Source organism: Barbus barbus (genome assembly GCF_936440315.1).
Source record: "Barbus barbus genome assembly, chromosome: 39".
Classification (NCBI taxonomy): domain Eukaryota; kingdom Metazoa; phylum Chordata; class Actinopteri; order Cypriniformes; family Cyprinidae; genus Barbus; species Barbus barbus.
The window spans coordinates 17,558,223-17,580,457 of record NC_136717.1 but is presented as its reverse complement, the minus strand read 5'-3'; the positions used below and the strand labels follow the sequence as shown (position 1 = coordinate 17,580,457).

At 37.0% G+C, this 22,235-nt stretch overlaps 2 protein-coding genes across 3 annotated transcripts; both read right to left on the bottom strand.

The window, feature by feature from the left end:
• Positions 1 to 1,494: 1,494 nt before the first annotated feature.
• LOC306858976 (glucoside xylosyltransferase 1-like) lies at positions 1,495 to 8,596 on the bottom strand. Its single transcript, XM_079399793.1, has 7 exons — positions 7,377 to 8,596; positions 5,756 to 5,939; positions 5,327 to 5,458; positions 4,815 to 5,066; positions 3,914 to 4,037; positions 3,480 to 3,652; positions 1,495 to 3,370 (listed from the first exon to the last, which is right to left on the bottom strand). The coding sequence occupies exons 1-7, from the start codon at positions 7,583 to 7,585 to the stop codon at positions 3,209 to 3,211; spliced, it is 1,236 nt and encodes a 411-aa protein (XP_079255919.1). The 5' UTR covers positions 7,586 to 8,596; the 3' UTR covers positions 1,495 to 3,208.
• Positions 8,448 to 21,227, bottom strand: LOC306858978 (YY1-associated factor 2-like). 2 transcript variants are annotated; one of them, XM_079399795.1, is made up of 4 exons: positions 21,106 to 21,227; positions 20,680 to 20,805; positions 11,434 to 11,586; positions 8,448 to 10,261 (listed from the first exon to the last, which is right to left on the bottom strand). In XM_079399795.1, exons 1-4 carry the CDS (start codon positions 21,129 to 21,131, stop codon positions 10,018 to 10,020), a joined length of 549 nt encoding a protein of 182 aa, XP_079255921.1. In that variant the 5' UTR covers positions 21,132 to 21,227; the 3' UTR covers positions 8,448 to 10,017. The 2 variants fall into 2 exon arrangements, with proteins under 2 accessions (XP_079255921.1, XP_079255922.1); XM_079399796.1 differs by having other exon boundaries at positions 21,024 to 21,207.
• Positions 21,228 to 22,235: the final 1,008 nt, after the last annotated feature.

Sequence of the window (22,235 nt, the reverse complement as noted above, 5' to 3'; positions counted from 1 at the left end):
TGAGAGATAAGGTCTCTTTCACCAAACCACAGGCTGCTTTTCTGTCGAGCTGAAAAAAACATCTATTTGTTGCCACTTGAGGTAAATATTGTCCAAGGGAGAAATGATGGAAGGGAAAGCAAAGATAGAGGATCCATTATAAACGAGGGGCTGATGTCCGATGGAAGAAACACGCATGACGAAATGGACAATAGACCCACAGATGTTTTGTTTTAGACTCAATGTTTATCTACTGTTCATGATAAAGAGTGAACGGATGCAAAAAGTATAATGGCACGATATGAAAGTAGACGCCAGTAAATGTTTTGTTTTTTTAAAAAAAAAGGTTTATTTAACAAATTAACTGGGTCACATCACTTCAGATATCTCCGTATATTAGTATTAAACTTGTTTCAGTGAATTGTTGAAACTTGATACAGACAACTCCCCACAATTTTTTTCCTCTTTAAATGTTGGAATATAGATTTCTAGAATCCTCATCCTGGTTGTCAGATACAAGAGGACGACCACCTACAGGCGCTCATTATTGTTCTATCAGGTCTAGCCTTTGACCTGCACATCCTTGTAAATCAGCTCTTGTGCCTCAGGTGGTCTAGACATAGTTACATCTCATGGATCAATGTAGCAGAAAATAATCTATGAAACATGACATCAGTCTCCTCATTGTGTTCTGTAGTTTGTGAAGTCATCGTGACCTTCAAGCACAGGTTGCTGATGCTTCAAATGGACCGTATGCAGGTCCGCTTCTATGTAATAAATGAGTTAGGTCTTCCTTGTGTCACTAACATCTACTGCTTTAAGGGTTGCCAAGTAATGATATTTTAATCGTTGATCTCATTACAGAACTTTCCAGGGAATTGCCTCTTTTTGTGTGTGTGCTCCAAGACCTATAACTTGGTAGTGTTTTAAATTACGTCAATTTCACTTTGCAAATAAGTGGGTCTCGGCTGTTATGAGATTAAGAAAATATTGTTTGGATGTGGTTTAGTATTTTCTGTTGTGTGATCACAGAACAAAGCCACTGTAATTACTCTAAGACACTGCCTGTTTTATAAAAACCTGAATCAATGCTGCTCCCTGGTGGAGGAAAGTTGTAACTTTTTGTTTTTGCATAAACAGCTTTCTGTAAATTTCTAAAATTAAACTCCACATTTTCAGTTTGTAGCTTGTGCTAAATCCTTTCTGTGATTTATTTGTTTCTAAAATGATAGGTTCAAAAGATAATTTACTTACTCTTCAGGTCATCCAAGATCAGTGTTTTTTTTTTTTTTTTTTTTACTGAGCAAGGTAAGTAATGCTTCAAATTTCTCCAAATCTGTTCCAATAAAGAAACGATTCATCTACCTCTTGGCTGGCCTGAGGGGGAGTAAATTTTCAGCGCATTTTTAGGTGAACTATACCGTTAATATTTTTCATCCTTTGTTCCAGTTATTTTTCAGTGGGGAAGGAAAAGTGATGGTCACAAAGTCTAATTAGTGATTTTATATTTTATTTCATATGAACATTATGTAAAATGAATACGATATTTACATTATCCAAGTATTTCCATGTAGTACATTCCTATGACCTCTTGCAGTACATTCAATATCAATCTTAAAGAAACCGTACACCCAAGCACTACAAAAAAAGCATAATAGTAGTCGCAGCAATTTACCTTATTTGTTTCTGGAAATGGAAGTCGTTCAGATTTGGGAAGACATGGATAATGACTTTTTATTTGAATTTTATTTATTTACTATCCCTTTAACTGAACTTTTTTTTTTTTTCACATTTCATCATTCAACCCATTCTACTAATATTGCACAGATTCGAATGGAAGAGCAGCGACGTTCCTATCCTGTCTCAGAGAACACATTTCTGTCATTATTCAGCACCAATACAGTGGGGCAAATAAGTATTTGATACACTGCCGATTTTTCAAGTTTTCCCACTTACAAAGAATGGAGAGATTTGTAATTTTCATCGTAGGTACACCTCAACTGTGAGAGACAATATATTTAAAAAAAAAAAATCCTGAAAAATCACTATGATTTTTGAATAATTAATTTCCATTTTATTGCATGAAAAGTATTTGATACAATAGAAAAATAGAACTTAATATTTGGTACAGAAACCTTTGTTTACAATTACAGAGGTCAGACGTTTCCGGTAGTTCTTGACCAGGTTTGCACACACTGCAGCAGGGATTTTTGCCCACTCCTCCATACAGGTCTTCTCCAGATCTTTCAGGTTTTGGGGCTGTCGCTGGGCAACACGAAGTTTCCATTCCCTCCATAGATTTTCTATTGGGTTCAGGTCTGGAGACTGACTAGGCCACTCCAGGACCTTGAAATGCTTCTTACGGAACCACTCCTCAGTTGCCCTTGCTGTGTGTTTGGGGTCATTGTCATGCTGTAAGACCCAGCCACGACCCGTCTTCAATGTTCTTACAGAGGGAAGGAGGTTGCCCAAAATCTCGCGATACATGGCCCCATCCATCCTCCCCTCAATACGGTGCAGTCGTCCTGTCCCCTTTGCAAAAAAGCACCCCTAAAGCATGATGTTTCCACCCCCATGCTTCACGGTTGGGGTGGTGTTCTTGGGATTGTACTCATCCTTCTTCCTCCAAACACGGCGAGTGGAGTTTATACCAAAAAGTTATATTTTGGTCTCATCTAACCATGTGACCTTCTCCCATGCCGCCTCTGGATCATCCAGATGGTCTTTGGCAAACTTCAGACGGGCCTGGACATGTGCTGGCTTGAGCAGGGGGACCTTGCGTGCGCTGCAGGACTTTAATCCATGACGGTGTAGTGTTACTAATGGTAACCGTTGAGACTGTGGCCCCAGCTCTCTTCAGGTCATTGACCAGGTCCTCCCGTGTAGTTCTAGGCTGATCCCTCACCTTTCTCAGGACCATTGATACTCCACGAGGTGAGATCTTGCATGGAGCCCCAGTCCGAGGGAGATTGACGGTCATCTTAAATTTCTTCCCTTTTTTTAATAATTGCACCAACAGTTGTTGCCTTCTCGCCAGGCTGTTTGCCTATTGTCCTGTAGCCCATACAATGTGATTTTTTTTTTTTTTTTTTTTTTTTTTTGGTATTCTGTCTCTCACAGTTGAGGTGTACCTACGATGAAAATGACAGATCTCTTCATTCTTTGTAAGTGGGAAAACTTGAAAAATCGGCAGTGTATCAAATACTTATTTGCCCCACTGTATTACAGCTCAGCCACCTGCAGGAAGCATTCTCTGGATCTTCCTTACAGACTTTCCAAGTCCTCTGGTAAAGAAATGACTAACTTTCCCACAGTATGTGTGAGTGGTTCCATTCAGCGCTGCCTCCAGGGGTAACAAGAATGATTTTATGAGATCCTGTCCAAACATGTACTGCCAGAAAGAGTAAAGAGGGATTTATTAGCTTTGGAATGGATAGGGCAAAAAAACCAAAGTTAAAATCTAGCAACTAGGAAATCACCTCTATAATAATACAACTTACATGTCTGAAAGCGTCATACACGGCCTTGAAGGCAGGCTGTTTGTCGCTGTGAAACACTCCTCTGTTGCCATGTAGCATTAAAACACCCTCTTCCTCTGCCGGGATGCAGTTGCTGCCGTAGATGCAGTGGTCAGGACGGTAGTTCCAGTGGCAGGGGAAGGTAAATACCATCTCTGGATATACACACACATCTGTTACAGAGACTTGAAAGGGAATAAACTCTAAGGCAGTGCTTCCCAAACCTGTCCTGGAGGACCCCTAGCCCTGCACATTTTGTATGTCTCCCTTATCTAACACACCTGATTCATGTCTTGCAGTCTCTACTAACGAGCTGCTGAGTTGAATCAGGTGTGTTAGATAAGGGAGACATACAAAATGTGCAGGGGTTTGGGAAGCACAGCTTTAAGGAATGGATGAAATCCAGAAAGGCTTACCTGGATTGTAATGGAAGATGATATTGATCAAATCTTGATCACCCCAAGTTATGTTAAGCTTGTATTTCTGTAACAGAGGCATCAGAAGCTCGTCCCAGTGCAGACCAACAGAAGTCATGTCATTCTGTCCATACAGAGCAAAAAAAAGAATAGTTTGAAATGAGTAGAGACCTTTACCACCCTCTTCTGGACTCAAATGTAATTACATGATGTTACAAAACCCACTAACATGGAGTCATAAATAGATGTTTTATTTGTGCACAAATTTTACTCTGAATGTGTTAAATTTACTCTAATCTATTTAAAGAAGTAGCACAACTGTTTTCAACATCAATAATATGTAATGTTTCTTGAGCACCTAATCAGCATATTAGAATGATTTCGGAAGGATCATGTGACATTGAGAGCTGATTTTAATGGCTGCTGAAAATTCAGCTTTGCCAATACAAAAATATTTTAACATATATTAAAATAGAAAACGTGTATTAGTGATATTTCACAATAATACAGTTTTTATTTTTATTTTTTTGGATTAATGTAACCTGGATGAGAACAAGACACTTCATAATGTTGTGGGTTTTTTTTTTTTTTTTTTAGAAATCTCACCAAGCCCAAACTTAAAATATATAACTTGGGTAAATATTTTTGTTGTTATTATTAAACCTTATTTTATTTGTGTTTTTGTATTATGTTCTTTTTAAATTACATTTTAAATATTTTTTTCGATGATGGGTGTTTCAATATAGTAATATAGAATGTCACATGACACTTGCAGCCCACGTGATTGGCCAAAACATGTTTGCCTTTGAAACAAGATGACGACATCCAGATTGAGCACTGTCCAGGTACATCAACCCTCACATTAAGGAAGAAAGTTTAGGGTCCGGCCCTTTAATCTCACTTTGAATTGTGTCATTCGCATCCGGGTCAAATTCATCAGCATGACGCCAGAGTTGATACCAGTGTTTCCATAATACGGATGCCGGGAGAAGCGACTATACCAGGCAATCCGCGGCTCCTCGTGCTCTGGTGCCATGGCTACTAACTGTGTGGAGGTAAAGTGCGTCAACATGTCCCAGATCAGCTCTACAGGCTGCAGGAAGAGGACATCGGTGTCCACGTAGAGTAATGAGTCCACCTCCTTCAGAATCATCTGTAGAGAAAAGAATAGAATTTTGTCTATTTTTAGAAAAATTACATTGCCATTTCAGAAAAGAGTAATATGTATTGTTTGACATCTTACAAAAGGAAAGCAGCACCATTGATTGCACATTTTCTGATGCAGTCACTGTAACCTTTTTTTTTTTTTTTTTTAAATGACAAACCAAAAAAATCAGCTTTAAGTAAAAGTAGTTGTAGATATTTTAAAGTAAACACGCGGTTTAAATTGCTTTAAACTGCAGTAATACTCACTGGTAAGAAGAGTCTCTGTGATGCACATGGCTTGAAAAGCTGACTCCACTCTTTATGGTTCTCATGGGGGAATGAAATGGGGTGAACAGCATAGCTGAATTTTGCTCGGATGAAAGCTGGCCAGGAGTCCAGCTGTACAAGGTGAAAATGGATTGGAAAAGAGTAAATCTTTCATCTCTTTATACAGTTTCTCAATAGTTTAGTAGCAGATTAAAGGAATGGGTCACCCAAAAATGAAAATGTACTAATCCTCAGCTCATACAAGATGTAGAGTTTAATTCATCAGAACAGATTTGGAGAAATTTAGCATTTGGTTGACCATTTAAAATGACATGTATCCGCTATAATGTTGGACAAACATGCACGTTCTTGTGAAACAACATAGATGTGCATGCATATCTTCAAAAATAACAACTGGCTCATACTGACTGCTGTTTTTATGCTGGTGTGTAACTGCTCCTCTGCAAAGATGTGAAATCTCAAGGCTCGGCTGCTGAGCATGGCTGCGGTCTTGAGCGTGTTGACAGCTTCCCCGTGTCTCTCTCCACAAGCCACCACAGCCAGCTGCATCGTCTCTCGCTGTCCAGGTGAAGTCACCTTGTGTCCAACATCTCTGTAAATAGACCAGTTTTAGTTCTACTGAACACCATGAGTAAAACTAGCTACTACTACTATTCCAACAAACAGTCAGTGCAAGGAGATGCTTATCCTTTAGAAAATTTTGAATTTTAAATTAGCTTTATTATGAGTAATGGGTTTATAATGTATAAAATGAGTAATAAAATAAATGAAATGTTTTATTTTATAATTTGCTGTCATGTTTGCAACCAACATTAAATAAACATCAAATTAAATAGACATTTTTTTTTTATTTTATAAGATAGACAAAGAAAAAACATTTGATGTATAAAACTAAGTTTGTTATAATGGTTAACAAAAGCCATCTAATAGGTCTCACTACAAAAAAAAAAAAAAAAACTACATGGGCTGATAGAAGAATGGATGAGTAAATAAGACCACAACTTCTTTTCCATCAAATGATCTGTAAAAAGAAGGTGCTAGGTTCAAAAAATTACAGAAACTAAATTTCAAAGGAGCTATATATAATTTGCATTAAAAGATATATATAATACGCATCGAAATTAAATAGAAAAAAAACTTTTAAAAATTAAAAAAGGTGACAAACTAATCTAAAAATGTCAACCGAATGTGATGCACTAAGATATTTGATCTTTTAAACAAACTTGTTTACAAAATGTAACTTATAGGTATCAAAACAAAGAAGAAAAAAACAGATTGGCTGATAAAATGATGGATTAGTAAATAATAACACAACTACATCAACAAAATGAGCCGTTTCCAAATTTTTTGCAATTTTCTAGTTTATAATGTTTGCAAGACACACACATATACATATATATATATATATATATATATACATACATCAAAATGAATGTAAAAAATAATGATGTGATCATTTTAAAATATGTTTTTTTGTTATAATTTATTAATCTAATGGGTCTCACAAAAATATTTTTGTGTGTGTGTGTATATATATACTATTTTGTTTACACACACACACACACACACACACACACTTATTGAGATAAGTTCAATCAATTGAACCACAGGTGTGCGTGAGAAAGGCATGGTTTGTTGTCTGTTGCATCACTGCTCAACAATGTTCTCGACATGCCAGAGCTCTCCCTTGACAATGAATCAGTACAGGTAAGTCAGGTGTGAACACCTTCCACTATAAACCGTTCTCTCGAGTCAGTGTGGAATTACACAGGCTGTTGTCACTCGCATCGTTTTCCTTTCATGTGGATTCAGAGTGTTGGACGTTTCCTGTACTTCTGACCTCCTATGCGAATAATATAGATAAACTGGCTATCGCTGCAGCATAAACCCACTTTGATTTTTACATCCCATATTGTGACAACTGTGCAAACTAGAATTCAAACATCCATTTAAAACAAACGTCACTTAAGTGAATTCCGCCAAACAAACATTATCTTTAAACCAAATGAATGAAACCAATTTGATTTACCGCGGTCTGTGTGATGTGGTCGCGGTGGGTCGTTGTTTTGGTTTTGTTGCTCCATTTAAGTTCTTCGCGACGGATAATGGCTCCAGCGGCTCCCTAACGTGCTTTAAAACGGCCGAAAAACTTTCAGCATCATGTTTACTGAACAAAAATACTAAAGACAGAAGAGCGATAACTATGCACAAACTAAATGTACGAAGATATACGCGCATTCTACAGGACTCGGACACTGTTTTACTTGGAAAACTTGCTTGGAAAACCAGCGATGTCCGGTTCGTGAATGAATCGCTCTTTTGAGTCGGATCTTTTCCAAGAATCAGTTGAACTGATTCACATGGCAGGGATAGCAGAAATGTGGCAAAATGTTCGACAATTTCAGCAAAACTGACTTTTTTTCTTGCTAAACATTTTTGTTGGCTGAGATAAACCTTTGAAAATCTGGAATCTGAGGGTGTAAAAAAGATAAAATTTCGAGAAGTCGTCTTTAAAGTTGTCCAAATGAAGTTCTTAGCAATGCATATTACTGATAAAAAATGAAGTTTTGATATTTACGGTAGGACACGTTCAAAATATCTTCATGGAACATGATCTTTACTTAATATCCTAATGATTTTTGGCATAAAATAAATATTGACAATTTTGACCCATTCAATGTATTGTTGGCTGTTGCTACAAATACAGCCTATCCGTACTACGTCTTCTGTGGTCTAGAGTCACGTATAAAAGAAATGTGCTTACATATTTTGAGCATGCAAACACTATGCCAGGCTGTCAGATACCACATAATGACGTAATTACCTAAAGAGCCGATGTATCGGTTTGAAATGAACTGTTTGAAGGAACCGATTCGCAAAAATCTTCCTATCAACTAACGACCACCACCATCCCCCACATACAAGTTCTTCCTCCAATGGCGTGAGAGAGACCCCTGCTATTACAAACCCTTTAACTTACTAGTAGCTATTTAGTTATTAGATATTTTTTTTTATTAATAACAAATTGCTAATATTTGTAGTTTGCTTTTGCAGAATTATGTGAAACTGAATTTAAATGAATAACAAATTGCAATTGTTACATCATGCAACTTTAATATTAAAATTTTTATTTATTTATTTATGACAAGCCATTGCCAGAAAAGTAAAGTACAAATTAATTCTTAGTACTGTACCACCTAGTAAAACAAAAGCTTGACATTGTGTAATAATGGTTAATAACTAAATTAGTAGTAGCATCTTTAAAATATTTACTAATATGTTTAGAGGAGCACATCAAAAACAACAGCCATACATGTAGACTAAAATTCTGAATATTTTTAAGAGTGCTTGTAGGGAGCATAGAGAAACTGGACTTCTTTTTTAACCGGCAAAACTTGCTTTCTGCTTATTATTTTAATCAGAGATTAAAAGGAATGTTTTCTGCTGTATAAGGCAATGTCGATTGAGAAATGGATTGTCATGTGTTAAGACGCTGCTGGCAGTTGTCAAGAAACAATACTCTTCATTGTCGCCGACTCAACCAGTATGCCACATATTGCCTCACTCCTCATGGGGAGGTAAAAACCACAACACTTTGAAGACCCACAGCGAATATCATCCGCATGCATGTCGTGCATTTCACAGAGAACCGAAAAGACATTTCACCACAACAACCAAAATTCGTTAATCGCTCCCTTAAGGTCTTTGTTTGCCCTGAAAATAACTTTTACTTGACGACGGGATTCTAAATCTTAAATTTTATTAAGAGATATTTCCTATACTGCAATATATTTATATACCACCGTTCATCATAAAGGAGGGGATGAATTCAACATCTTACAAATACATTTGTCATTTTTAGTCATAAAGGTTATGTTTCTTGTGGAATTAACAGAATTATATCAAGACAATCTAACACAAAACAGCGCTGGCAGAACTAGCCGCACAAGTGATGCAATCTATGACAAGTCTCAAATAAAACACCATGAACAAGAACCAAATTAAACAATTCATTTCTGCGTCTCAAACCGTACAAAACAGTCGCAACAAACAATTGAGATAGGACGTCCTGTTTGAGTCACAGTTATTCATAGATGGCTTAACGCCCATCATGTAATGCATTTAAAGTATATTAAAAGTTACAATTTGCAACTGACATGTCATTAATGTAGAAGCAAATACGTTCACAACAATGTTCCAGTTGTTAATGTTTTTAAGCCCCAGGGCTAATTGTCGAGACGAAATGGGTGCCATTGCAGAAATTACAGATTGTGGTTTTAAAAAACAAAGGTTTATGAAATTGTGACGATAATGAAGAGAAAGTGTCAGTGTCCAAATCCAAACAGACAACAACACTTATCTGATTCATAATACTACCACGTGCTCTAGAAATTAAATCGTCAAAAATCAAAATAGCTTACAAAGTCTACAGTTTCTCTCAGGCTGACCTACTGGGCATTGTAACAAACCAGGACGAGTGTATCGTGGTGAAATCCTATGCTTCTGATCTTTGAACTGTGGTAGTAGAGAGATGAGAGATGGATTATATTGCTGGGTTAAGTTTGCGTCTCGGTAAGTCTTGGCATACATAAGCGCGCTCCTGTGACTTCGTTTAAAATGGATATATTAGGTACAGGAGACTGGAAGTAACGTTCGTAATCCATGGGTTCCTAGTGAGATTCCCCGTTGAGGAAGGAACCCTCCCCTCGTGGGGACGAGGATCTGGAGATCCCCTTCTCTGTGTTGTCTGAGTTGGATCCGCTCTGGCTGTGGTGGTCTCCAGATGCTGCACTGGAGGACGAACTGGAGGAGGGCTTAGTTTTCTCCTTAAAGTCTGTTATGACAACCGTCAGATCTCCCACTGTCACTTCCAGATGTTGTGCGCTGCTCCGGTCCACATTTTTTAACCTGGGCCTGCAGGATAGGGAGCAAAGAACAGATCAGACATGCCTGACACCACTTGAGCTGAATAATGAGCTTCTCTAAAGCATTTCATAATTGATGAACTTGACAACATCGACACCGAACTAAACTTAGCTGCACTGAGACACCATTGTCTTCTGTAGAGCAGCTGAAATTTAAATAGTTTCATTATTGATGCATTTAACATCATTAACACTGTAATTTAACTGTTTATTACTGTGAAGCTGCTTTGAAACTTTGTATCTGCATTATATCAAATAAATTGGCTTGTTATATAAATAAAATTGACTGGAATTGCTAGTATAATAGAGCATGAAAGTGAGCCTGGCGGCCTTGGCTTTGCAAGCATTTTCTCATTCATTTTCTCCACTGGCAATTAAAAAAGGCAACGAACCAAACCAAACTGATCAACGAGATGAATCAGAACATCAGAAACAATGATTTGAAGGCTTTTTGACATACAGAAATCTCTATTTGAACAAAGCTCTATACCCAACATCTCTCACAAGGGACTAAATGACAATGAATATATAGATATGAATATGTATATATACATACTACATATGCATAATGTTTGGTAAGAATACACAAAAAAAAAGTACATACTGTAAAATATTACCATTAAAAAAATCTGTTTACTATTTGAATAATAAAAAAAAAAGAAAAAAGTAATTTATTCCTGTGATGGCAAAGCTGAATTTTTAGCATCATTACTCCAGTCGTCAATGTCCTAATATGTCGATTTGGTGCTCATGAAACTTTTCTTATCATTATTATTGTTTAAAACAGTTGTGCTGCTTAATATTTTTGTGGAAAATATGATATTTGATCAATAGAAAGAAATAGAATAATATAAAATATTTGAAATACAAATATTTTGTAAAATAAATGTCTTTACTCTCGCTTCTGATCAATTTAATGCATCCTTGCTGAATAAAAGTATTAATGAAGTATTAATAGGGGACAAAACGTGTTGTATAATTCTCGGTGCATTGCGGTAGATGAAAATTTATATTCAAATAGTTTCCACATATAGTGCAACAATACATATCTTCCTGAGTGAGCTACCTGCTATGTAAAATGCAAAAGACAGCCACTTAATTTGCTTGGGGAGTAGGAACTACAGTGAAATTATGAACTGGGGCCGTATCGCAACATTTCACCTCATTTTCTTGTGGCTGTTCTTTTTCAGTGTTGGTTCTCTCTCGTTCTTGTCCTTCTCCGTCTTTTCCTTTTTCTCTTTCTTGGGCTGTGTGGGTGAAGCAAACTGCTGTGTGACTTGTTGGGCTACCAGCTGGGAGACAGGACGAGGTTTCCTGTGGGGGTGGGGGGATTGAGAAGCGAGAAAGCAAAATATTTTAAATCGGGATGACATGATTCAAGCTCACCAGGGCCTGATGAAAAGGACCATGTGGGGAAAAAGCAAGTTAAAACAGGCAAGTGTTGAAGCCAGTTGAGAAATCTTGCCTACATAGAGTAATCTGAGAAGAATGTGTTTTCTCAACAGCCGCAATTTCTCTTTTCCTTTCTATAGCAGGAAGACAAAAACTGGTAATTTAACTTCCTAATATAAGCTAACATCCCCTAATATACTTGCTTTCCCTGTCTAAACATAACATTTAAATATAAAAAATGCTATAACAATACTGGCATTGGATATACTAATTAACACATTGACTTTGGCAGATTTAAAAAACCTAGACTGACAATAAAAACTAAATGCTGAAGAGAAAAGAAAATTATGAATAAAAAAAAAATTATATATATATATCTCCATCACACACATACAGTCATGGCCAAAAATATTGGCACCCTTGTTAAATATGATCAAAGAAGTCTGTGAAAATTAATCTGCATTGTTAATCCTTTTGATCTTTTATTTAAAAAATTCACAAAAATCTAACCTTTCATTGGATAAGAATTTAAAACGGGGGGAAATGTCATTACGAAATAAATGTTTTTCTCTAATGCACATTGGCCACAATTAACACCCTTTTATTCAATACTTTTTGAAACCTCCATTTGCCAGTTTAACAGCTCTAAATGTTCTCCTATAATGCCTGATGAGGTTAGAGAACACCTGACTAGAGATCAGAGACCATTCCTTCATCCAGAATCACTCCAGATCCTTCAGATTCCCAGCTCCGTGTTGGTGCTTCTTCTCTTCAGTTCACCTCACTCATTTTCTACAGGGTTCAGGTCAGAGGACTGGAATGACCATAGTAGAAGCTTGGTTTTGTGCTCAGTGACCTGTTTTTGTGTTGTGTTGTTTTTGAGGTTTGTGTTTGGATTATTGTACGGTTGGAAGATCCAAACATGGCCCATTATAAGATTTCTAACAGAGTCAGTCACTTACTGATTTTTTTATCTGTTGGTATTTGATAGAATCCATGATGCCATGCGTCTAAACAAGATGTCCAGGACCTCCAGCAGAAATATAGGCCCACAACATCAAAAATACAGCAGTATATTTCATTGTACACATGGGGTATTTTTTATCCCTGTGTTCACCGAACCCATCTTGAGTGTTTGCAGCTAAAAAAGCTCATTTATTAGTTTCATCTGACCATAGAAGCCAGTCCCATTTGAAGTTCCAGTTGTGTCTGATAATTGAATATGCTGGAGTTTGTTTTTGGATGAGCGAGGAGAATTTTTCTTGAAACCCTCCCAAACAACATGTGATGTAGGTGCTGTTTGACCTTTTTTTTTTTTTTAAGGTTTTCTGACCCCGAGACTCAACTATTTTCTGCAATTCTCCTGCTGTGGTCATTGGAGAGTCTTTAGCCACTCAAACTCTCCTCCTCTCCATGCATTAGGACGATATAGACACACATCCCCTTCCAGGCAGTTTCGTAACATTTTCTGTTGATTGGAAATTCTTAATTATTGCCCTGATGGTGAAAATGGAGGAAATTCACTGCTCTAGCTCTTTTCTTAAAGCCACTTCACTAATTTGTGAAGCTCAATTATCTTTTACTGCACATCAGAAATATATTATTTGTTTTTTTCTCATTGTGATGGATGATTAAGGGAATTTGGGCTTTGTTTTCCCTCCTATTTATATTTCTGTGGAACAGGAAGCCATGGTTGGATAATTTCATGTTCATAATCCCCATGGAGTGCTCAAAATTGTGAATATGAATGGGAATATACATACATATACATATTAGAATTTCTAGGGGTTTCCAATAATTGTGGCCAACGTGTATTTGAGAAAAAAAAAAAAATCATAATGATATTTCCCCCCCCATTTTAAATTCTTATCCAATGAAAGGTTAGATTTGTGAATTTTTTAAATAAAAGATCAAAAGGATTAACAATGCAGATTAATTTTCACAGCCTTCTTTGATCATATTTAACAAGGGTGCCGATATTTTTGGCCATGACTGTACATATATGCAATAATAATCATGATAAAAACCCATTAAACCACCAGATCCAGATTGAACCTATAGATGTAAATGGCCAATCAGAAATTGCTAGAACTTCTTGTCCTACTGTTGTCTGTTAGTAGGATACTGTATTGCTGTTGTCATTTCATCGCATCAGTTGTTGCACCCCTAATTAACAACCGGACAGCTGCAGCAATTACAGATTATATCTAAGCCTATGAGCTGAACTAACCATACTGATCTCAGATCAGAGCTCAGGGTGAAGTCCCATTAGTAGCGTGGCGTTTAGAACAACAGGGATGCACCGTGACCGTTGCTCTAATGTCAAGAACAACAGCTGTTACACCAAAAACAGACCACAACAGAGCAGTATGAAGGCCAGCATCGCTGCCGTCTGCTTTGCCAACACACACACACACACAAGAGAGATTTTAAAAACAGCTTCTCAGTATCTGTGCGCTGGTGCAATGTTTACACTTTCATCCATTACCCCCGGGTGCTTAGGGAATAGCTAATGAAGTTAGACATTGTGAAATTAGGACATCTAGAGCCTTAAAGCATGGCAGCCAAGAACCAGTCATTAGCATTGATCCCGAGCCCAAGGCAAGTGAAAACGGCCATTATTAGTTGTTGTTAGCTGTCTGCCTGCCTCGCTCTCTGCTACATGTCAAGACCTGACTGCTTGCTGTGGACTCTTAACACCCTTCGCACTCAGCGCTGTTAGTGAATCAATCGATCACTTTGTGATGCATTTCCTCCGTGCCAGACAGAGCAAATCGGCATTAACGTTGCTGATCCTGCTTATTTTTGAACGTTTATCATGAGGGAGAGTGAGATTTTGTAAAATTACTCAGTCATTAGTCATTCTCTGTCTAACGCATACGTGTTGCAACTACGCTTTATGTAATCCGTGCTATTAGTTTACATTCATCCTTTACAGTAACGCAAAAAAGCAAAGTAAGCCAGTTAATATTAGTTATTTTGCAATAATGACTGTATTATCCCGCTTATTACATGGATAATATAAAAAAATTAAATGATAAAGACACAAATTGAATGTCAAAATTATTTGTGAGAAAAGAGACAATGAAATAAAAATGTAAAACGATCACAGCTAACAAAATAAATTAAAATTAAAATGTTTTAAAAATTTAAACATTTAATTTTCTTAAAAGGTTTTAATTTTTTAATGTCTTACATTTTTAAGATGCATCAACCAATTTTATATATATAAAAAAAAAAAAATCAAGACAATAAAGGGATGCACTGATCCATATGGCTGATATGGCTTATGGTTTAACTTACAAAATGCAGATTAATACAATTTTATACTTCACTGTAAGACACAAACTAAAACAATTTAAATCAGAACATAACATCAGTTTAGGCAACACAACATTATAAATGTACAATATGAAAATGTATATTCATTTTGAGATTTGCAAATTATTAGTTATTAAATTAGTATTTAACGTAAAAATAGAAGAAACTAGCATGTGCAATCAAATACACAATGTTTAATATTGAAATAAAAAATTATATTCTAATAACGAATGTTACCAATATATATTGCGTATTCTTAGCAAAATGTCACTGAAGGCTCTCACATTATAACTTAAACTCTCTTACCTAATTTTTTAAAGTAAGTTTCCTTGTTAAATAAAGCCAACGTATTGAATTTCATCATAAAAATTTTTTTTAAAAAAATAATAAAATCGCATCAGCTATTACATTAAAAAGTTACAGAATGTGTCTGCAAAGTCATCTTTTGCATAAGTGCACAAACAAAACAAATTTTCCCACATTACGGTGTTAAATCAGAAGGACACGAGGGCTGCGTTCTCTCCTCTGAGCCAAGAGTCTCTCAGATGTGTTCATATCTGCATGTTTGTATAATGGCGTAATGACTGTACCGGGGAGGCTTGTGTACTCATGGGCTTGAGTGATGGGAGGGGACACCATGATTAATGCGCTACACTGTGTGAACATGCAGTCTCCATACTGCTCCTTCCTTCGCTCTGCTGCCAAGCCCCCTGTTTGACAGATGGCCCTGTGCCTCCCACCGTCCCACCTCTCCACACTCTGTTTTCGTTTTTTTCCAAGTGTCTGCATTTTCTTTAGCTGCTTTTTAAAATCCCACACTGCAGTTCCACATTGCTTCTCCCTCGCTTTGGTATCCAGCTTTCTCTCCTTTCATCAAAGGCCCATAACGTCTGAATCAAAATGAGGTCAACCCATTTGAGACGGTACAGGCATGCGCCTTCGCGTGCTTTTGCAAACTATATGCAAAATTTCTCTAATAAATGACAACAGGCTCTTGTAATTACTGAATAATGTGGATGTTTTATGTGGCTTTTTGTTTATTTGGCAGAGGCATGCTGGGAACGCTTCCTCAGACTGCATTAGTTTCTCTTTTTTGGGCAAAGAGACGAGAACTCGCAGTGCAGGGCTCTAGGTTTCTGCACACACGCAATTAGAGAGGATTTCACATGCTGCTCAACTCTTTCAAAGGCCACACTGTAGCAAGTGACTAGTCATCTAATAACCGACATTATACAAGCATGTGAAAGTCACGGTATAATTTATATATCATAATGCATATGCATTTTAGAAATACGGCAATTATTACTATATTAACATAATGCAGTTTTATTATAGGCTAATAAAAAATATTAAAATGTATTAATTTATTATAACATTATCTTTTATTTTTATATATAATCTTATATAATATTATCTATATATATATATATATAGACCCATCGACTAGTTGGTTTTGCACATCTCTACCATGTTTTATTACATCGTTAAGCAAAAATAAAATATCACTGTGACTGCAGAATATGACGTCTAGATTTATGCTTTGCTCTGTAATCATTTGCAATCGAAATCCTCCGTTTGTCATCACCTCACCGACACTGACAGTCATGAAGGATGATGGTCCAGTTCTTTTAGTGATACCCCTATAGAGTGCACAGGTTATGTCAACAATTTATAACTGACAGCCTTAAACTGGTTGTGACAGCACAAACGTACATTAGTGTCAAGTCAAATAGAGCTCCAACGTGAAACAAAACATAATACAGCCTTCCTTTTTCCAATCCGTCATCGTGAGAGGTCTTGAGTAAAAAAAAAAAAAAAACTGCTTGGTCTAGAGGGGACATTCTCTCCATTTGTAGTAATTGAACGGTATAATATTCTCTCCTGCAGAGCGAATGCTTTCGCTGGGGGGCAAAAAGTGTTCAGTGTACCAAAAAGTGGTACACTGAAATTACAGGTTTGCCGGCAGGTTCGGGGGTCAGCGGGGAAATGGCCTGAAATGCTCAACGAGAAGCTCTGCAGCTTCATCAATTAAATGTCAGTCTGTCAGCACAAAGTAACAACTAGGTAAACAAATCTCTTTTTGAATGAGCAAATATAGCCACAGTTGAAGCAACATTAAAAAACCACTCACTTAGGAACTAGTATCGCATCATTTAAAGGGATAATTTACCCCAAAATAAAACTTAACACTTTTTACTCTCCTGTTGTTCCAAACCTGTATGACTTTCTGCGAGAAACAAAATAATTCATTTGATTTGCCTGTTTTTGTCCTTACATTGAAAGTCAATGGGGTCTAAAACAACAAAGGCTCCAATTGACATTCAAATACTAGTGCTGTCAAACGATTAATCGAATCCAAAAGTTTTTGTTTACATAATGTGTACTGTGTATATTTCAGGGCTCGCAAAATCGCTAGCCCGACGTCCCGGGACTATTGTGTTTTCCAGCCGGGATCCAAACTTTTGAACTGCAGTGTATTGTACAGTAAAAAAAAATTCTCAGGTAACCTAAAATGTACATCATTTAGTTACGTCAAGAGTCAAATCAAATATAAATAGCACATTAAAGTTAAAAGTTACACACTTTTTTGTGTGCGTGCTGTACAGGTCTGGTATAAAGAATGCTTTTGCTCAGGTGCCTGAAATGTCCGCACAATAGAGAAAAGTTTTGCTCAACAAGAAAAAAAGTTAGAGGGAATATTGCTCCCACCTGTCCTTAAATTTAATACAACTAAATTGAAGAGTTTTTAAGGCCTTAGACAGTTTTAAATGTTAAATGGTATAAGAAATAAATTTTCAAATTGCCTTAAATAGATTTTTAAGAATTCTGCAAATACCTTGTAAATAGTAAAATCTCTTTCCTTGATATTCGTTGATATTCGTGCATTGAAAATATTTTTGATTGACATTTATGGTCTTTATTTTATTTGGGCTAGTTAAATTAATTTTCGGGCTACCAAAATCTGAAGAGTTCCTGCCCGAAGGGCTACCAGGGATTTAGAAATTTTGCGAGCCCTGTATTTATTATGTATATATATAAAGACAAACACATGCATGCATATATTTTGAAAATATTTACATGTATTTATTTATAGTCATATAAATGATATCATATATAAATATATATGTTTAATGTATAAATGCAACATTTTTCTTAAATATATACGTGCATGTGTGTGTATTACATAATAAATACACAGTACACACACATTATGTAAACAAAAACTGATTTTGGAAGCGATTAATCGTTTGACAGCACTATCAAATCATTTTTTGTTTTTTTAAACATTGTCTTTTAACCCAAATTAAATATATGATGAGACGCCCAACAAACATGCTCTGAATTAACCCTTGTATCATTCGCCACATCAGTCAGGCTCAGCTAAATCATAGCCTTATAAAACATTCATTTGCTATCCACTGCACACAACCACAATCTAAACGAACACATGGTTGTCATTCATATCTGACGGCTGCTCGGGAAGATGACGAAGCTGAAAGCAGGAATCAACACCAATGCATATCCTTTGCGTTTATGCATACAACCGCTCGCCAAATGCAGAATAAAAGCAGAAGTGTAAACGAAGTGTAAAGAAGAATAAACAAGCTGCGTGTCAAGAAGCTCTCCTTTCTTCATAAATGAACGACCTGCGAGGATCACACAATCTAGAGTACATCATCATTAAAACCCATCATTTGTGGCCGTCTCAGAGGCATTATAACAGGGCAAATGTGCAATCATGGGTTTATTTATGGGCATGGGTGTCCGTGTGTGTGCGCGCGCGCATCCTGATGTGATGATGCCTCTTCTGATGACAGCATTCTTGATTAAGCCGTTGAATGCAAATGAGTTCAGGCCGTCTGGACGCCAGCTGCTGTGGTGGCCTGGACGAGTGACAGCACCCCACCCCCACATAAAAATCCACCGCCCTCTCACACGCACTGTAATAATACTTTAATTCAGCGGTGGTAATGGGATCTGAAACTTGAAAGATAATTTAGCCTTTATAAACAATCTCCCTAAAGAAAGATGATCATTATTTGTCGATTTTGTTGAGAGCTGAGGTCTGTCATCATCATCATCATCATCACCATCTGCTTTTAGTGTGCGTTTGTGTTCCGAAACGCAGATGAGAAATGTTTTACTTCCTGACCTGATCTCAATCTTAAAGACATAAGGGAAATAACTGACTGCCGACTCAGTCGTTGACTGTTCCAAAACAGGATTTTTATGACAGATGAGATGAAGGTGAGAAAATACGAGCCCATTAAATGTCTTCTCTGATGAGGTCATTAGCGCTCTCTCATGGATCGCTGCCACGGGATAGACGCTATCTGTGAGACCGATAAAAGCAGAGTAGATGCTAGTATTGTGTAGGACCCCTCGTTCTCTATGATTAATTGAAAAATCCTGAATTGATTCGACATGTTTTCAAACTGGTATTTACCATCCACATCAACATATACAAGTCTTTATCCTCCAATATTTGGGATAAACAACTCTGAATGTATCACTCTAGGTTTCTGCAGCCAAAAAATAGACTTTTGTCAAAAGTGTACACTAAGAAATGCTGGGTTAAACACAACCCAGTGCTGGGTGAAATATGGACAAACCCAGCATTTGGGTTCAATGTTTAACCCAACATTCTGGGTAGTAACCCAACTGCTGGATCAAAACAACCTAATTGTTTGGTTTGTCCGTATTTTATCCAGCAATGGATTGTATTTAACCCAGCATTTTTTTTTAGAGTGTACAGAGAAAAAAAGCACACCTCACACAAGTTACTTCCAAACCAAGCAGCATAATCAACTTGAACCTGTTGCGAAATCTGCATGGGCAAATCTTTTGCACCAATACAAAATTCCAGATTGTGCTGATTACTATTGATATGACTCAATTTCGATGGTGAAAATTTGCCAAACAGCAGTAAATGTCACCACAACTTTAGAAACATTATCTTCACAAGTTTCCAGCTTAGCCTTGGCAAAGTTTGTCTTCAAGCTTTGTGCTTTTCCATAAAAATCCTTTATTTTACAGATAATAATCAAACCACTTACATGTTTTCAAACTAGTCTTTACCAACCACATGAACATAACTGGAAGCATTAAATAAGTACATGGGTTTATCCTCCAATATATGACATGAGTATGTATTATCAGTAGTATAAGTGCATCCCTAATGCTTAAAAAAAACAGGAAAGATATTACAAATGGCTAATTTTAACGCATTTGATATGCAAACGATGAATATTATCTAAATATAAATAACTTAAGCATTACAATTAAACAATGTACAGTTTACAAGCCAATTTATTGAAATCGTTTTAGACTGCTAATAGAAAAATGTATTGCATCACAGTGGTTTGCTTATAGGTTGCGTCATGCCTGGCTAATGCACTATAATTACAAATTGAATTGAAATTAAACCCCAATTACTTCTGAAATAGCTCACATTAATCAGGATATCATGGGTGTTTTACAAACAGAGCTGTTCAGTAACGTGACACTAACTGCTCACATTTGTTCCTGAGGTTATAAACAGTGTGTAATTATTAATACACACAAGACAAATGGCTCAAAACCTAGCGATCTAGATAATCGTTCTGGAGTAACTTATCGAATGAAGCCCAAATATGCTGTCTAGGTAGGCAGCTCGCTAGATGTGAAGCAGCAGACATCGTGTGGCACACTCACCGCGTTGACGTTCCCTTCCTGACATCGCAAATCATGCATTTGAACGCTTCGGCGCTGTTCTTGAATGTACACACGCTGCAGTCCCAGTAGCCGTCGTCGGAGGAGGGCTTCGCTTGGCGTTTCGGCCTTCAAAAAGCAAAACAAACAGAGAGAACATCACATCTCGGACGGTAGAAATCTCCGACACACATATCTGATCCTATCCATGCACAAAGTCAGCCGGACGCCTGCGCAAGCGACGCGTTTTTTTAACGAAATGACACTTTATGAAAAAAACAATTAAAACAGCCAGTCCGCCATGGTGGCCACTCTTGTTGCGTCTTTCTCATTCAGGCGCGCGCTACCTAATGGTCTGTTTCAAGCCTTGAGACGGTCTCGAGTTTCTTGAAGCCACGGCTGTGGGAGTTTCTTTCTGTTTGCTTTTACCTCGTCGGACTCCTCTTGTCTCCCATGCTGCAGAAACTTTGTGCGAAGCGTCGCAGGCAAAGCCGCCTCTCGCGCTCTGTCCTCCTCTCTCGAGCGGCTCCCAGCTGTAGTAGAAACTCCAGCGCAGCGGTGGTCACGTGACCGGGCTCCACCAATCCGGCGCCGATTTATTTTCTCAAAAAGTAGGGTAGTGGGGTTTTTATAAAAGAGTCGTGCTCCCGCTTCACCCCAAATCAACTGGGCACAGAGCGAGAGCGAGTGAGTGCGCTACTCTTAAATTCAAGACTTTCGTTCATGGCAATTTCTACGAATAGGGTACACCATATCCTTATGAAAATTTAACCATGGTTTTACCACAAATAAAACCAAAACACCGTGGCTACTATAGTTAAACTGTGGTGACTACAAATAAACCATCGATTTGCTACACTAATAATAGTTTAAACGTGGTATTTGTGGTAAAACTGGTTATACAAATGGTCAATACGCCAAAAACATGGTTACTACACTTTTACTATAGTAAAACCGTGGTTTTTGTTAGCATAAACCCTAAAAAGTTGTGTTTTTCTGTTTCAGCAAAAGTGAGCTGTTTTGTTTTCTATTTATTTTCCATAAACTTTGGGTCAAAATGCAGCTTAAACACCTTGATTTGTGTGATTGTTTTGTTTGCTATTTTCCAGCAACAAACATTAAAACGAAATAAACTAAACTAACAATACTAAACAAAGAAACAAAACAGAATGGTTAACAGGGTTGCATTTACAGCCTACTTTAAGCTGTTGTTGGAAATATTTCCCATTTTTCCACTTCTAGAAGAATATTTGCTTTTTTTTCTTATTGTAACTTGTATAACAGAGCTGAATTGTTGAGATTGACTGATGCACTATTTTGTTCAATAGATCAATCGTATGATTTTAACCATCAGATATCAGTCAAGAACAAGATCTTTGACTTAGGACAGGCCAAAATCTTATTTTACAAATTTGAATTTGTATCATAGAAATGTGCATACATTTCACACATTTGCAAATGGTATGAAGCAATATTATTTTTTTCAAATATACTGTACTTTTTGTGGCCTTCCTCACTGAGACTGCAAACACTTGTATATTGAACTTTCATAACTTTGA

Bases quoted from the DNA above. Each gene is read 5' to 3' on its own strand.
- LOC306858976 (XM_079399793.1), bottom strand. From the start codon at position 7,585: ATGCGCGTATATCTTCGTACATTTAGTTTGTGCATAGTTATCGCTCTT. The intron at 5,459-5,755 runs GTCAGTATGAGC...CACCTTGTACAG, and splicing joins ACACCAGCATAAAAACAGCA to CTGGACTCCTGGCCAGCTTT. The intron at 3,371-3,479 runs GTAAGTTGTATT...TCTTTCTGGCAG, and splicing joins TGTATGACGCTTTCAGACAT to TACATGTTTGGACAGGATCT.
- LOC306858978 (XM_079399795.1), bottom strand. From the start codon at position 21,131: ATGGGAGACAAGAGGAGTCCGACGAG. The intron at 20,806-21,105 runs GTAAAAGCAAAC...TGCTTTTTGAAG, and splicing joins GACAAGAGGAGTCCGACGAG to GCCGAAACGCCAAGCGAAGC. The intron at 11,587-20,679 runs GTGAGTGTGCCA...CCACCCCCACAG, and splicing joins AGGAAGGGAACGTCAACGCG to GAAACCTCGTCCTGTCTCCC.